Below are 18,254 nucleotides of genomic sequence, written 5' to 3'. Positions count from 1 at the left end.
GTATTTATGGTACAATGTACATGTGCCAAATAATTGCACTCTTTCCCACTTCTCTATTTGGAAGCTCCTTGCTGTGATGACTGCAGAGTGGCCATACTTCAAGCCGTTTTGCTGGCACAGAAATGAGAGCCAGGCTAAGAAGGAGCAGGTGCTCCATGGGCTCCACCTGGCCATGGTTTCCTACAGGCTCTGCAGCTCACGCTGCCTCGCTATGGCATTTTCTGGGTCTGGTCTGGGTCACTGTTCCAGGACAGCTCCTAGCAGGACCTTCCAAATTATATTAGCCATTCTGCTAACACGCCTCCTCTTGGTAACCTCTTTCCCCTTTAACCCATGAATGACTGAAGTCACCGACAGACTGGCTCTTGATTATGTTAGTAAGTTCCAGAGCTGGGACGGCAACTCCGCTTCCCCCAGGCTCTAGAAGTAACCACGGAAGTTTAAATCCCCAGAGTAAAAATAGCTAGCAGTCGATGCAGCATTTGTGAGAACCAGAGCTTCTGCTAAGTATCATGGCTCAGTTTTGTTTACTTAATGAATAAGAAGACACAGATAAAAGCAAATGCTATGGTCAAACAAACAACATTTGTTCGTTTTTTTGTTCATGGTTGCCAAAGTACCATTGTGAACCTAATTTAATTCCGTGGCAATTGCCTGAGATGCAGTTGTGTAATGTATTGTCACATACTTCTTTAAATGGGGCAAAATGAAGCATGAGATGATCAATGACTCACCCAGTCTCATTTACCTAGTTAGACCATACATGGGAATGTAAAATGATGTAGTTTTCATTTCATTGGCCTACAATGCTCTTCTGCACTAATAGAGTGTGGATCAGGGATCAAATAAACATATGGTCACATATCACTTATCTCCAATTACTGGCTTGGAGAAATTGCATAACTTCTTTGAACTTTAACTTGCCAACTACAAAGCAGGGATTAAAAACTTTTCTTACTTAAATATATATCTGACACAGAGCTTTCTCAGAAGAAATACAAGCAAACCCACCATGGTCTATAATTTCAGTCTTTCCCCAAAGCAGTTGGTTAGCATAATAACCAAAAGGCCTTGGGAAAACATACATCCAACCTTCCGCCCCAGAAAACAGACTCAGAAAGTTTGCACAGAAATTGAGAATCTTTGTCATAAACAAAATAAGAGACAGAGGAATGACTCACAAGTCACTGATCCGTCAGTGGGGGAATGCAGGTTCTTACGTAAAGCTAATTCAGTACCCTCATAATATGTGATTACACTTTAAGAAAACACTAGAGGGCTGAAATGAACATGTACTATATTTTCAGGTGCTATAAAGTCAAAATAACACGTTTCAATCAGACGTCTTAATATGATTCAAACACTAATGTAAAATAACAGCCTGCCCAAATTAATCGTATTCTGCACAAAGAAAACCTGCATTGGAATTTCTATAAAGAATGAGCATTTCTGACTACATTTAAGGATTATATTAATTACCCGTGGTTGCTGTAACACCTACGATTTCTGCTCCACAGCTTCTCCTGATTTTTCTAGCCTCTCTCACATTTTGCTTCAAGCGGAAAGAAGCTACCAGGCCAACCCTTCAAAGCTGTGCTTGCTGCTCTCCTTAACAAATGTCCAAGTTCATCATCTTCAGCTTCTGCTCATATTTATGACAGAGGACACAATTCAGCCATGCTCCCTACTGCTATGTAACAAACATTACGTCTCCACAGTTACCCATCACCCCCTGCTCAATCCCTGCAAATATTCAAAAGAAACACTTCCAGTGCCCGTATTTTGACAAATATCTTCTCATGATGACATCATGTTCCCAGAGGTGATAGAAATGTCCTCTGCAGAGTGCCTTGCTTTCTTCCGGACCTCACTGGCATTCTTAGCATCCATGTTGTTTTTACTGACAGTTTCAAGACGAACATCCCAGATATTTTCTATTATAGTTGCTCAAATTCTGCCAGTCTCTGCCCTCTATTTTCCAATTAAAAGTTTGGCCACACAGTATTCAACTTTTCATTATGTAGGGAACTGTTGCAGACTGTGGGAATTAGTAAGTAAATACGCCCCTGAAGAACCATTGCCATTGGTCCACCCCAAGGACTTAAGAGGCTAAAGAGGAAAGAGCTTTTATTTGGGAGGGGCAACATGCCTATATATCTTTAAATATGGGATTCACCTTCCCTCCAACTCAAAGCTAGGTTTACTTATAAGTAAGAGAAATGTTGAATTACTCATTTATTCCCTCAATTTTCTTTCTTTCCTTTTAAAAACCACGTTTGGATCTTCCTTAAAGTTTATAATTTTTACAGAAATCCAATAGACTATTAATTGTAATACTTTGCCATGAATTAAATATTGCTACTCAAATTTAGGAAAGAAAAAGGAAAAAGAAAGACACCAATTACAGGCTTGCCAAGTACTGATAAAAAATGTAGTTGACTGTATAATTACCAGCAGTTGAAGGAGAACTTTGGAAAAAATGATAAATTCTGGATTTTATTTTCTAAGGTAGTTTATATCTCTAAGGTCAGGTTTCAGCTCTCAGAAAGTGTGGCGGTCAGCAAGAATGCTTGGAGTGACGGTACAGTGGGTCCCTAGGAGGGAATGAGTGGCGCTGGAGTGCAGTGATTAGTTCAAGCCGGATGCCGTGTAGATGGCTGTGTAAGCAATCTGTAAGATGGAAGCAGGAAGCAGCTATGAGGGAGGGGGTGAATTTGTCAGCCTCTTTTTCTCCCTTCCCTGAGAGATGAAACCATATTTATACGTGCGAGGGACGGTACAGGGAGAATTAAGAGCTGGCCAAAAATACCAATGATTGTCAAAATTTTCAGTGGGGCGGGCTTTCCTTTCATTGGTTAACCTCAAGTGCGGTTGAAGCAACTGATGTGTCTAGTCTCTTGATCTTCTGCATCAGTTAAACACGTGCCAAGTGTCTACCAAGCAGCTCTCTTGTTGCCTATTTCCAGGCACAGTGGGCCAGGGTAGACAGCTTTCAGTACTCGTAACATCTGTCCCTGATACAAGTAGCCACATCCACCCAGTCTCACGGAGATTCCATAGGTTGCAAAACCACTTCAAACTGTTCTCCCCTGACCCAAGGAAAGCGAATTATCTTTGTTTCTGATTTGTCAGAGTCTTGATTTCTGCTACTTTTGCAGGCAAGGGAATAGCCACAGAAATCCAACTTATATGCATGGTATTTGGGTTTGTGGGATTTTTTTTCTGAGACTAAGAATTGATGATTTTATTAAAAATAGTTTATTCCACAAACTAGGTGTTTAGAATCTACAAGTCCTGGTCTCTGCTTGAAATTACTCAAATTCATTGTCTTACAGGGTGTGGGATCTAGGTTTGGATCAGTGAGGCAATCCAAAGACTAAAGATTATGGGGACCTCAAATGTGATGACTCTCATCACCTGAAGGAGCTAATGCAAGACTGTGGGAGGGGAAAGGCATGGGATGCAAAAGGACAATGAAGAGATAAGTTTTGGTCCCCTGTGGTACTGGCTGGTGATGTAAGTATCAGCATGGCACCTAATCTTCAGAACCTCAGATCATTCATATTTAGGGTGAAGATTGTGACGCTTGCATCACAAAAAAATTATGCAGGTTTTATGAGACAATGGATATAAAAATACTGGGCGGGCATCACTCAGAAAAGCCTGTGTGAGAACTTGGAAGAGCTCTCTCTCTAAGACTCACAGTTTCTTTCTGACTCGAAGCTCTGCCCTGCCCCAAGCAGTCTTTAATCTGAATCTACCAAGTGCCCGTTCATTTATCAAGAGACTCCAAAAGTTGATGGCTCACCTTCTCAGCTTCTGTGTGCTCAGTCCTTGGCCACCGACTTGATTTGAATGGAGCCTATCAAATCCGGACTGTTTCACATCAGAACGCTGAGGGAATGATAACATTCTCTCATTTCTATGAATTTTTCATTTTATTCCAGCAGAGGCAAAACCGCATCATGTGGGTCAAATCTCAGTCTTTATGGGTTTGAACAGAAGGTCGGAAGAATGTGTTTCAACTTCCATTTGCAATTCAACTACAGCCTCCATGGGAGCCTTGAGCGGCCTTCACTCCCCACACTGCTATCTTCCGGAGCATCAGGAGAATCGAGCAGCCAGCTGAAATGCGCGCTGTCAGGAATTATATTCTTTCCTCAGACCTTAAAATTATTTGAGCCTCTTTGCCTCTTGCTGATAAGAGGGTATACTGATATGAGGATTTTACTTTTGTGTTTTGTTCTTTTTTTTTTTTTTTTTTTAGGGCAAATGATCCTTGACATTTAGTCAAATCACCTGACTGAGCGCTAGCAGGGCAACTCTTCCGCTTCCCTCTAAAGCCTTTAGCCAGGCGATGCTGCAGTCACAGAGGCAAGGATGTGTCATCAGAGGGAATGGACTCAGGCTCAGAAATACACCCTACCAGCACCAACGCTTGCCACTTAACAATAGTCTATTTTGCCCAGGCAGCTGGCAGAGTGATATTGGGTTAGAGGCCGGAGTTAAGATGGCGGAGTTCTAGGTTGGAAATAGTACTGGGTGAGGGCAGGGCACCTGGGGGCCATGTTTCTTGCCTGCCCTGCTGTGTGTGACCTTTCTCCTCACACTTGCTCTGCGGTATAAGTACTCATCTTGAACTCTTTACCCATTCATGTTATCTTGTGAGATTTCCTATGCAATGTTTGTCTGCCTTCTTACCTCTGACCTATGTGTCAGGAAGAAAAGGGTCTTAATTTCTCCAAAAGCCATTTGAATATAGAAAATCAGAAGGAAGTTATGGAACCTATGGAAAAAGCACTCATATTAGAAGTTGGCAGTTCCCATGAATCCTAAATCTGTTAGTGGGTTTGCTTTTCTCGCCAGTAAAGCGTGCAAGGCAGGTTCTTATCCTTAGTGCTGCTGGGTGCCTAGTATAAAATGCCCATGCATGTGTAACATATATATATGTGAATCCATCACTGTCTGGAGTATAATATAATAAGAATGTCTTATGAGCAAGGGCTAGATTGCTCTTCACAAAGAACCTTCACCGACCAAGGAGGCCTAGGCATATCATCATGAAGTAGACTAGCTGGGATCAGAGAAACCAAGACTGGTGAAGGGTAGTTATTGTCTAGTGAGGGCAGATCAGAAAACTTAGCATTGGTATCCAACCCATTGCTTCTGAGCTGTGAGCCCTTGTGTGTGTGTGTGTGTGTGTGTGTGTGTGTTCCGTCATTTGTTCATAAGGAGATGCAATACTTTATCAGTCTGCCATGGCTGTTGCGGTGGTCAAATGGGATAACAGATATGAAGGATAAAAGGTACCAGCTGCTTTGGCCTGGTGTGCTAGCTCTTGGCAACAAGAAGAAAGTATGGTATGCAACGAAGTCAATGGCTACTGCCTGCTTTACCTGCCTCAGTGCCAACCTCCAACTTCTCTATAGGTAACACTGGGATGATGAAGACCATATAAGCCTTAAACAATTGTTCTTAGGATAAATAAGAATCCCAGTGGCAAGAACTTTGCAAATGTTGAGTTCTGTCTCAAGTCTTGCACATGGTGCACAGCATATTTAAAGGTACTTGGGTTTGGCATTTTAAAGACGATTTTCCAGGGAAGTCTAAATAGCTCTTTTTAGTTTTGAAAAAAATAAAATAAAGCAGCTAAACATTCCCATTGTTTCTTAAGTTTTCTTACTCTTGGCTGGGGGAGGGGAGGAGAGTCCTTCCTCTCTTTGGAAAGTTCCACTGAAGCAGGTCAGCCAGAGAACACAACAGGAAAGTATGTCCTGGGACACGAGGACCCAAGGAAATAGTACATGAAGAATTTGATAAAAGGAGGCTGATGATGAATATGGGTTAGATGTCTGAGACAGCTGTGAATAGGTTCATAGTCCTATACTTGCTAATTATGATCTCTCAAGTGTATTGCTAGGTCATGGGCAACATTTAGGAGGATGGAACCTGATCTGAATTAGCTTCTTCAGGTTTGTGCTAGTTAGGACCCATATGGTAGCTTTCTTTGCTTCGAATTAATAACAGGATTGTGTTTCTATTTTCTCCTCTGGCTGTCTTCCTCTTTCTAGTTAGAGGTGAATGACAGAGAGGGGCACCTGAAGGCTTCGGAATTATTTCTCGGCCATATTTAACTATTGCTATGTTATATGGTCTAGCTTCTGCGTGTTAAACACATTTTCCCACTTATTTTCTTTTACATATGACTTTTTAAAATTGTGAAACATAGCTCTGATCCATCTTCTATAGACACGCCTGCTCACCAGTGCTGACGCTTGCTTGCACTGATACACACACTACTGAAGAAACAGCAGCAAGGAAAGACATCATGCCTTTTAGGTGATGATATTCCTTGCCACAGATGGGCTCTTCCCTGGCTGGGAAATCTCACCTCTGCTCCAGTCTACTATAGGTGATATTCTCCAATAACTATTACCCACGAAATCACCCCCACTAAACAAATTCAATATTCATCAGACATAGATGGGTGCATTATGACCAGGAATTTTCAAGACATGTATTATGTGTATGAGTATTTTATCTGAATATATGTATTGCACCATGTGTGTACCTGGTGTCCCTATAGGTCAGAAGAAGACATTATTCCCCAGGGCTTGAGTTATGGATGGTCGTTAGACAGCGCCTGGATGCCAAGTTTTCAACCTAGGTTTTCCATAAGAGCAAACAGTGCACTTAACTGCTGAGTCATCTTTCCAGCCCCAACTCTTATTGTATTTTGATAACTAAATGTTGACAGCAACACTTCTTTGAAGTATTTTTTTTCTACAAGTCCAAATTCAGGAAGTGCACTTCTAAGTAACTTCATTTTTTGAGCTCCATCTTAACCATAGCTTTAGGCCTAAAGAAAGCCTTTCCCAAACAGAATTAACCTATTTTAGATGGAGAGGGCTTTGGTTCAGCAACATGTAAATGTGTATGTGTGTGGTGGGGGCTGTATGTGGTATGTGTATATGTGAAGTGTGTATGCATGTTCATTAGTGCTAATGCAAACACACTTCAAGAACTAAGCAGGACTTCAATGGTTAGGTTGATTTTGCTTTTTGGTTTGCTTGTCTCTGTTTTACAGTGTAAAGGGACTATCAAAAGAACATCTGATTTCAGGTATATTTGATAAATAAGTACTCTAGGTGAAAATGAAATTCTATTTTGTTTCTTGAAAGGAAAGAGAACCTAAACAAAAGCAATTGCCCCACTTGAAAGTCAAAACATTGAAATTAAAACTAAAGGAATAAAAAATGAGCTAATGAATAAACATGAATTAATTGATAGCTCAGTGTAAAGCAGGATATACTTACCTTAAGTCAAATGATAACACCTCCATATATTCACCATGAAAAATCAGGAAACAGATATGAATTTGTAGGGTAATTAATATGCTACCCTTGAATTAATGCCTCTCATTCATTAGTTCTCAAACCCCATTTCAGAGAAACATACTTTTCGAGTCAGCATTGTGCAAACCTTTGTCTTTGGAATGCTTAGCTCTGTGCTATACCCTAGGGGAGAAGCAAGTAAAGCTTAGAACAGTTTCTGCAGAAGCTTGGAACTTCAGCACGAGGGTTGTTGTTCTTGTTGTTGAGGAACCAAAGTGCTTCAGCAAAGAGAAGGCTGCATCCATCCAACGCCAGTGAAATTTAGTGGTCATAGCTATGTCATGGCCCTGGTCCAGGTAGGCTACACTAGGATTTAGTGTAATGCTGGATTAGCATGTGAGGCCATGGGAGTGGAGAGCTGAGGGAGACTGGGACGAGATCAGCTATTAAAACCAACAGGGGATCATCAGGAGCAGAATGTATAAAAGACATAATCGTGTGAGCTAGCGAGGTGGCTCGGTCGGTAAAGCTTATGCTCGGTAGGCATGAGGATGAGAGTTTAGATCCGCAGAATCTACCAGGAAGTGGCCGCGCATAATCTCAGAACCGAGGAAACAGAAATGAGAGCTGACTAGACTAGCTTGGTCAGTGAGTTCTGCAAAAGAACCCAACTCAATAAATGAAGAAGAGAGCAATTAAAGACACCCAACATTAACTTTAAGCCTACACACACACACACACACACACACACACGTTCACACTCATGTAAAAATGCATACACATACATACACACACATCATCTCACATCACCTACAATTATTTTCAAGTGTCATGAGACTGGTGTCCCCTCTGCTGAGGGCCCACCTTGGGAGACACGGCCTGTGTCCCAGACTAGATATCTACTGCTCATAGATAGCCCTGAGAGCATAGCCCGAGCAAGGCTGGTTGCAGAGAGGCATCCTTAGTTTTTGGATAAGACCTCGAGATTGTGAAGCATCTTAGACATTTCTCTGTGGAGTTTGGAAAAAGCTGGAAGAGTTGATTTGGAAAAGAGACTCCGATTTTAAAGCTAACGTAGGAGAAGTTGTCCTGGCAACCCTGCCTGTCTCTTCATCGTCACGTCAGCCTTGCCCTAGCATAGCAGTTAATTTAGCCTTCAATGATTAACTAGGAACTAGTCATTATTTGCACTGAGAGTAATGAAACCAAATGAACATTGCAAACCCATCCTTTTAATCCGTCTTCAGTCTATATTCAACAGAAGTTATGATATGGCACTTATTGTGTCAATTGAGCTATAATAGCAGTTTTGTTTCCAAATGTAAACATCAGGGAGCTATTCCTAAGGTTCTGAAATCCGAAGGTTACAGTAGTCTGCATTTCAGCGAATTACAAGTCCTTGTTCTTATACCACTCTCCCCACATACCCATGCAAATCTGCATATATAGTCTTAGTATATTTTATAATAATTCCCTGAAATGGATTGCCTTAAATATTATTATAGACATGAGCAAGACGTTTCAAATACATTATGATCAAAGTTGGAGAAAAATAATATCAAAGTTTCGAAAAAAGAAACCGCAACAAAAAAAAATCCCTTGCTCCAAGTCTTGCCTACCCAAAAAGTCCCACGTGTTTCTCATTTGTATTTTCTCATTTGTTCTTCCAGACATTCATGTGAATGCATGATTTATACTCAAAGTTGGAATAAAAGGAGAGAAAACCTATTTATCCTCCTTTCAGGAAGAGTATCACAAAAGGACAAGAAATCCTTTGGGTGGTCTCACAAATAGGCTTCCTGATGGCTGGCTCGTCTACATCAGATTGGGGCGGCAGGCAAAGCATCAGCCAGGCAGCTTGCCCAGAGACACGCCTATATTTAGCCAAGGTGGTTTGTGTGGCAAGAGGGAGGGGATTTGGCCTTGCGCTCTCTGACTCATCTCGGGCACACGTGTCAGTTTCAGGAACAGCTGGACAATCTCCCGCAGAAGACAGAGTCTGATTGTAGCTCTCCTGGGCTTCAGGACTCTCCTTCCCTTAACTAAATTATCAATGAACAAGCTCCGGGAGCCATGGAACCTTCCATAAATCAGCCGGGTGATGACATTAGTGCTTGCTTTTGGCTCTCCTACTTGGAGCTGGAGCCCGTGCTCTGTGCCCTGCCTGATTCTACCCAGTGCTGGTAGAAACACCAGCTGAGCACATTTAAACAACGTTGCCTTCAAAGAGACTTTATTTTCCTGTACTCCTTACATAAAGTTGTAGCTAGCGCGCAATACTGTGACACGCAGGATTTCAGGTGATAGCTGGGGAAACATAATTTTTAGAATCCCTTTTTGGAAGGTAATGCACAAGAGACAGAAGGGGGTTTGTGAATGTGAATTTTTCTGAAGAACTAGGTCAATAATCAGAGACAACTGAAGTTCCTAGGACCTTGGCTTAGTCCTCTGGGACTATTACTGTGTTCTTTGGGATGTATCACTGAGTTGAGGAATGTGAGTCTCAACTAGACAGGTCAGTGGGACCTGGCCAATAGTGATGTGACAGTAGCTAAGAATCTGAACTGTTTTCTTTGGGACTGAACTCACATTGAAGATGCTACTTTTGATACCTAAGGCAAAGGTTTATCTGTACCTACCTTCTCCTTCTGATAACCCTGTCCAAAAGCTTGCCCCGACTTCCTATATTCAAAAGAAGCATTTTCCGAAGAAGCCAAAGAAAACCTTTGTTTATGAACCACACAAGCTCAGAGTCCTAATCTTGCCATTTGTGATTTCAGCTTCCAGGCTGGCTCGCTTAGGGAACTGAAAATCAAGTTGTAATCAGAGCTATATTATTAATTAGTGGTCAATAAACATATGGCTACAAGTAGCCTCATTTGTAAGTACATCAAAGAGAGTCACAGCCTGCATTCTAATCATGTCTATGATTGCATACACCTCCTGATGATGGAGCTAAGGAGCTTAATTGTTTGATCATGAGGGTCCATTGGGAACCTTTAGAAGGCAGTACTATGGGCAAGTGATACACTTTTTTTTTTTTGAGACAGGGTTTTTCTGTAGTATATAGAATCTATCCTGGAACTTGCTCTGTAGACCAGGCTGGCCTCCAACTCACAGAGATCCACCTGTCCTGCCTCCCATGTTCTGGAATTAAAGGTGTGCACCACCACTGCCTGGCAAGTGAAACACTTCTACTGGGAAGAATGAGAAAGACCCTAATGGCATGAGTATCCTCACCTATTGTTAGGTCATAGTGCCTGCCCTCTCTTTTCTCAAGCTCACGAAGTTTGCCTACATATTTGTAGAATCCTGTCAATGGAGAACCTCTGTTAGCGGGATTATTGTTAGCCTGCTCTCGAAGTTCCTCCTTGATGGACTTTTTCCAGCATTAATGCTTTCGGTGACTGAGTGCACAACAGTCTGCTATTCTCGTCAACAAAAGGACTTTTAAGTTTAGAGATTAAGTCATCTCCTTTCTTGTCCTAGTCATCATTACTCATGGCTATTCATATTTTACAATTTAATTTCAGGAAGTCTTAGGAGACCCCCTTATCAGTGAATACACCAACCCAGTCACACTCCTGATAAGCTTGTAACCAATGAAAACTTCCAACATGGTAATTTACTCCACTGTCACTGCTGGCATGGAATTACTCTGTGTGTTTTACTACTTAGGTATAGATTATCATGAATTGAATGCTTCTACTCATCTAAAGAGATTTTTGACAAAGGGAAGGAAATGGAACCTAAGGAGGGGACCTGAGCATAAAAGGAGAACCCTGTGCCTTTCAGATATAATTTTTCTCTATGTGCATGGTAGATTATTTGGCTAGCATCAAATAATAACTGTCAAATAAATTCTCTACATGGCCGAAATTCACACAAATAAAATTTCAGAAAACTTCCCTATACAGGAAAGCCCAATACTGGGTTCAAGAAAAGAGACTAGAAATGGGTCTTACCCCGCAGGCCTTGTGTCTTCAATGGCTCTGTCCACTGGAATCAGGTCACTAAGGTAGACATTGAAGTTTCCTTCTTTCCATCTTCGTTCTGCCTCCTTCTTCTTTCCAGGCGGAACAACCACAGGGCGCCCAAACTGACCCGGAGCATTGGGATCCCTTGGAGAAAGGGTCACATCTATTCTCAGTACACGATGCCTTCCAGAGTTTTCAGGGGTATTTGTGTGGTTTTGATGGTATCGCACAGTCTGGGCCTTAACAGTCAAGTTTCTTCTTCCTGGATGGAGTCCCCCTGCTAAGGACAGCTTGGCTTGAGACACTGCTCTCTGTGGAGCTAGCAGAGAGGAAGATGTCTCGCTTTGATTTCTGGGGAAGTGTTTCTCTTGGTTTCCACCCAGTAATTTAGGGACGATAGTTTGGGTTTTAGAATCAGGTACCTCTTTGGTATCTGTCCTCAGGTCCTCCTCTTTGGTTATAACCACAACCTGGCTTTCTGAAATATTAAGTTTCTTCCCTGGTGCCACTTTGGCGCCATCATCTTCTGGCAAGCCTCCCAACTGTGTCTCATTCATAGATTGCTTCTTTAAACGACTTGTATCAGCAATAAACTTAAAAAGAGGTAACACTTTATGGGCTTTGTGTTTTAATTCTTTGCCCTGAGCCTCAGTTTTCTTTATGGCTATGTCTTCCCCAGATTTCAGGATTGGCGAGTTGGCAAAGTGTGTCCTCCATGTTGTTACTGTCTGTGACTGCTGCTTTGAGCTGTCAGTCCTGACCCTGATGGTCACATTCAGGGTCCTTTCAGATGTTTGCTTTGATTCCTGCCTGCTGAGAGTGTGATTCTCTGGGGCCTCTTGTTTTGTAGTAAAGGCTTCTGTGTGTACTGATATATTGGTCAGTAACGTTCCTCTTGCCGCAGATGGGGTCCTCTGTGATGAAATTGTTGTTTGCTTGGGAGTCATAGGCTGGGAGGAGGCTTTAGGTTTGCTGTCTCTCCCATCTGTCTTCTGCACAGTAAGAGACTCTGGGAGGGTTCTCAGATGTGCAGCATGCCGCAGAGGTACAGCTTTTCCCCTTCCCAAGGGGATCTGCATTTTCCCTCTCCTCTGGACTTGGTCCATATGCTCGTCAACCTTGAGTGCGTGGTCCTCTGCCTTTCTAAAATTCTCCTTTCCCCAAACTCCATTCCGGGACAGCCTCATTCCTGGAATGTTGTTGTAAAGGATCTTCATTTGGTCTGGCTGGACTCTGATCCCTGTCTGCTCCCTCCTCCTGATGTTTTCTTTAAGTATCCCAGTGCTGATCTCACTGAATGAGAGGCGGAGAGCTGCCATGTCAAAGAGTAGCCAGATGACAGAAGCTACAAATATAAATGCCAAGACTCTCCCACTTCCTCGGAAAAACTTTCGGATCTTGTTCATCGTACAAAGGCGTGCTTTGCAGCGTGCCCTCCCTCTGAGTCTGCTTACCTGGAGTGGAGAGAGAATTCAGACAGCAACAGCAGCAGCACCACCACTACCAGCAGCCAGTTCCCCCCTCCTGAACCTAGCAGGAAACAGACGTCCAAGGGGGAAAAGCTCAGCTCCTACTGACTGCCTGTCACTCTCTGCCTGCGTGGCATTTCACTGCAAAGCATGGATGCCTGTTCACTGGCCCTGGCTAAACCCTAGTATACACTGGCCCCAGGTGACTCCCAGAGCAGTCAACTGCAGCCACAGGATAGTTCACTGTATCTTGTCTGGGAGGGCCCATGTCCACCTTCCTTCAAGTCCAAGAAAAGGTGGGGCTCGGAGGGTGCTGCCTGCTGCCGCCTGCTTCTCTCCTCCCAGTTCCCTGCATGCTGTAACTCAATACCACTTCTCAGAAGAAAAACATTTCAAGCCATTACCCAGAAAACTTCATTCAGCTCTCACCTTCTGGGTTATATGAGAGAGTGTGTGTTTTAAGGGCAATTAAACAGAAGGCAAACTAACTTAGAGGGCATGTGTTCCTGGTTTGTAACCCCACCTACCCCACTCATACTTATTAACCCTGTGGTACCCAGACACTGAAGTGCTTTGCTGGTTCAATTAATTCTTGACCTTAATATTTCAGTTTCAGAGGTTAATGGGGCATCTTATAGCTTCATTGCCAGAGAGGAGTGTTTAGCTATTCAGAAGACTTTCACAAACACACAAAGAGGTACAGAAAAAAAATTTAAGGTCAGCTACTCTTTTTACTCTGGTACATTTTTATTTTATTTTTAAACTTAATATACAAACACAATTTGTCATGTTCCTATGGAAGATTCAAGATACTTTGCTATGATCTGAATGTTTGGGTCCCCACCAAATACAATGTGGAGACCAATAGGGTGATATCAGCAGGTAAAGTCTTTGGAAGGTGGTGAGATAAGGCAGAAGGAACCCTCATACACTAGATATGTGTCCTTATAGAAGAGTTCAGTGATCTACCGTGCCCCTTCCACTATGTGAAGGCACAAAGAGAAGGAATCTTGAAGGAACCAAGTGATAAAATCTTACTAGACATTAGGTCAGCTATTCTGGACTTCTCAGCCTTCAGAACCATGAGAAATTAACTGATATTGATTATAGACTATTTAGTCTATGGTATTTTTTTATAGAAACTTAAATGGATTAGGACAGTCCCATGCTGTGGGACAATGGTCTATACCCTGTCAATTGTAGTATAATAAAATGCTGATTGGCCAGTAGCCAGTCAGGAAGTATAGACAGGGCAACCAGGGAGGAAATATAGGTGGGGCAATAAGAACAAGAGAATTCTGGGAAGGGAAAACAGTCAGTCTATAGTCATCACCCAGACACAGAGGAATCCAGACACAGAGCAAACAAGATATAACCGCCTTGCCGAAAAAAGGTACCAAGCCACGTGGCTAATACAGACAAGAGTTATGGACTAATATAATTTATAAGAGTTAATAAAAAGCCTGAGCTAATAGGCCAATCAGTTTATAGTTAATACAAACCTCTGTGTGTTTATTTGGGACTAAACAGAAGTGGGACCTGGTGGGACAGAAACCTCAGTCAACATACACATGTATTTACTAAGTGATGGATCAGTCATGGCTTTATAATTGTTTCAAGACTTTGATTAGACTCTGAGTGACCCTGGGAATTCAAAATGCCAGTAGTTTCCATGTAGATTTGGCCTTAAAACTACAAGACAGTCCTCTTCTATCTTGTTGCTGTCACCTGACAAAAGCCACTTAAAGGAAGAAAGCCTTACTTTGGCTCCCAGTGGAAGAGTGCAATCCATCATGGTGGGGAAGTCATGGCACAGGAGACTCAGTCAGGAAGCAGAGAAAAAGGTCAGTGGTGGGCTTAGCTTGCTTTTTTTTTGTCTTGACAACCCAATATAACAGTTTATAGAATGGTACCACCCATGTTTAAGATGGATTTTTCCACTTTAGTTAAACAAATTTAGAAAATTCCTCAGAAATGGGCCTTGTTTCCTAGATATTCTAGACCCTATCAAGTCGAAAATATGGACCATCACCACCCCCAAATTTTGAGTAACTTATACGAAGTAGAAATGGTTTGTTTTCTGGTATTATATTTTTTTAAAAAATTCCCAGGTCTTTTCAATGTACAGTCAAACTTGTGACGTACTGGTCTACTAGTATCTACCCTTTTCTGACTGTAAGTACTGTCTACATGATAGTTAATTTCAGATATTGGCTTGACTAGCTTAAGACACAGACAGCCAATACACTAACATTTCTGTGGACTTTTGTAAAGATACTTCTGGAATAGACTGGAACTTGAACCAGTGAACTGAATAAGGAAGATGTGAGCAATTGCCACAAGTTCAGAGAAGGCAAGTTTACTCCTCCTCTTCCAGAGACAGGATGTTCATTTTCCCCATAACTCAGAACTTCAAATTCTCTGACCTTTGGTCTCCAAGACTTACTTCATCACCTTCTTCAGTTCTTAGGCCTTTAATGTTAGACTGAAAAATACACCATTGGTCTCACTGCTCCTGGGGGTTTCCAACTTGACTGGTACCACGCTGTCAACCTCCCTACTTTTCTAACTATGGCAAATATATTGTGGGATTGAGTCTCACCATCCATAATTGAGAGCCAGTTCTCTCATTGCATCCTTCATTATCTGTCTGTCATTTATCTCTCTTATATGTTTACCCTATTGTTTCTGTTTCTCTGAGTAACCCTCACTATAGTCCCTGATGGTTAGTGCTAACTGGTAGTTTATAAAAACCTGGACTCACTCTACCACTCTACCAGAGGAGAGGAGCCTCTGGTAGAGCTTGAGGGAGATTTTCATAACTTAGCTGAGGTGGGAAGACCCACTGTGTGTGTGTGTGGGGGGGCATCATTGCATGGGCTAGAACCTGACTGAGTGAAATGGTGAAAGTGAGCTGAGTGCCAGCATGTGTGCAGTTACTGATTACACTTCCCTCTAGTGTGGAAATAATGTGACTGTGTTATGTTTCTGCCACCTTGACTTCCAGACAGTGATGAGATTCGCTGCAATTGTGAGCCAAACAAACCCTTTCTCCATTAAGTTGCTTTTGTTGGGATGTTTTATCACAGCACTAAGAAATGAAGCTATGTTACAACCCCATCCTTTCTGTGAAATTGCTTGTCAGAGTAATACCTAATAATAACTATGCTTCTCAAGACAACTTTGTCGTCGCTAATTATAAAGATTGTGCAGCAGGTCTGAAATTACTGCTCAGGATCTATTTTCTAAGAAATTCTGAGATGGTATGATACCACTTTCTCCAGAGAGCCAATCATCTATCCTTTGAACGAAACATGGGGAGAGGAATTCTGTATTCTTTATTTTTAGCCATTGCCTTCTACACTGGTTGAACCAAGCTTTTACTTTGCCCCTAAAGAGATAAAAGTCTCATGTAACAGTATATTTTTAGCCCCCAATTTTCCTTACTGATCAATAACAGCCTTACTACTCTATGTTAGAATAGCTACATGAGTGGTCACATTAGAGCTGAGATATTTCTTCCTTATAAAACTGCCTGTATTCATTTGTCCGTCTTATGTAGCTTAGGCCCTATGTAATATAAAGACACATAATTACTAACATTAAGGATATCAAAGGTTGTAATGAGCATGGAAAGATAAGTACATTCTGGGTATTGATATGCAATATCTAGTATAAAAAAACTCCTGGATTGTGTGGTGACATAGTTCAGTAAATATGGATGATTTGCTAAAGTCTACCTATAGACTTGAAGGATAAAATAAGAATATAATTATCTCCTCTTGTTATAGTGTAGTCCAGAGAAGAAATATTAGTTGAATGTGCAAAACTGATAAATTAACAAAAATGTAGAAGTGAAGACAGACTGCCATGGCTGTGGAAGCTCTTTGTCTTTCTGTGTCTAGATTACCTCTCTCAGGACGTTTCTTTTTCCTAGTTCCATCCATTTGCCTGCAAATTTTCAAGATGTCATTACTTTTTGCCGCTAAGTAGTACTTCACCGTGTAAATGTACCAATTTTTCCTTACACATTCTTCGGATGAGGGGCATCCAGCTTTTGGTTATTACAAATAATGCTGCTATGAACATAGTTGAGCAAATGTCCTTGTAAGATGATTGGGCATCCTTTGAGTATTGCTGGATCTTGAGGTAGATTGAGCCCCAATTTTCTGAGAAACTGCCGTACTGATTTCCAAATTGGCTGTACAAATTTGCACTCCCACCAGCAATGGAGGAGTGTTCCCCTTATGCCACATCCTTTCCAGTATAAACTTTCATTAGCGTTTTTGATCTTAGCCATTCTGAAACGTGTAAGATGGAATCTCTGAGTTTTTTTTATTTGCATTCCCCTGATGTCTAAGGATGTTGAGCAGTTCCTTAAGTGCATTTTGGCCATTTGAGATTCTTCTGTTGAGTATTCTCTGCTTAGAACTGTCCCCCATTTTAAAAATTGGATTATTTGATATTTAATTTCAAGTTTCTCGAGTTCTTGGAGATCAGCCCTTCATCAGATGTGGGTTGATGAAGATTTTTTTTTCTCCATTCTGAAGGTTTCCATTTTATCTTGTTGACTGTACCCTTTGCCTTACAGAAGCTTTTCAGTTTCAGGAGATCCCATTTATTAATTGTTCTCAGTGTCTGTGCTATTGGTGTTATATTCAGGCAGCAGACTCCTGTGTCACCATCCATTTATGCCAGCACTATTTGTTGAAGATGCTTTGTATATTTTTGATATCTTTGTCAAAAATCAGGTGTTCACAGGTATGTAGATTTATGTTAGTGTGTTTGATTCAATTGTATTGAGTCATGTGTCTGTTTTTACGGTATATATTCTTAGTAATAGAAAAGTAACTAAGACACTATCCAAGTCAGTCTTTCATTGTTTCCTATCTATGTGAAAATTTTCTTGGTAACTAATTTCTGCTTTTCGTTTATAATATTTATCCAACTGCTCAACTCTATCTAACTATAAAGCTATAAGTGGAAATATATATCTCAGATTGATCATGCTGTCTATTAGTTCTCCATAATTATTTATGCTACAATGTTACGTGCCTATACTTTGCTGAGTCTCTAGAAATCCCCACTCAACTCTCCCTTTCTGATTGTCTCTTGGATTCCATATGTAATATCATGCAGCATTAATCTGATTGTTCTGCCTTGTTGAATTCAGAAAAATGTTTTTCAGACTTATGTACATTGCTATGAGCAGTATAATTTCCTTTTTTTTCAAAATAAAACTAATATTCCATTACTGTGTTTTCTTTATTCATTGACACATGATGAATTCTTAGGGAGATTCCAGGTAGAACTGTGAAGAATCTGAGAATGCTGGTTTTTCTTTGAAATATTGATTTTTATTTTCTTTAAAATATCCAGAAATACAATTGTTGGGTCATATGGCAATCTGACTTATCTTTTCAGGAGCCTGCATAGTATTTTCCACAACTGACTTACCACTTTATATTTCTACC

General features: G+C 41.3%; 1 protein-coding gene across 1 annotated transcript in view; it reads right to left on the bottom strand.

Moving 5' to 3' along the window:
- Positions 1 to 12,717, bottom strand: part of Galnt5 (polypeptide N-acetylgalactosaminyltransferase 5) — a 38,315-nt gene extending 25,598 nt beyond the window's left edge. The window contains exon 1 of the mRNA XM_005346425.2: positions 11,300 to 12,717. Within this exon, the coding sequence (XP_005346482.1) occupies positions 11,300 to 12,717 (1,418 nt within the window). The remainder of the gene's footprint in view (positions 1 to 11,299) is intronic.
- Between the last annotated feature and the right edge of the window lie 5,537 nt (positions 12,718 to 18,254).

This window comes from Microtus ochrogaster, chromosome 4, assembly GCF_000317375.1.
Source record: "Microtus ochrogaster isolate Prairie Vole_2 chromosome 4, MicOch1.0, whole genome shotgun sequence".
In the NCBI taxonomy this organism is placed as follows: Eukaryota; Metazoa; Chordata; class Mammalia; order Rodentia; family Cricetidae; genus Microtus; species Microtus ochrogaster.
Note: the sequence above shows the minus strand (reverse complement) of the source record. Positions and strands in the feature narration are given on the sequence as shown.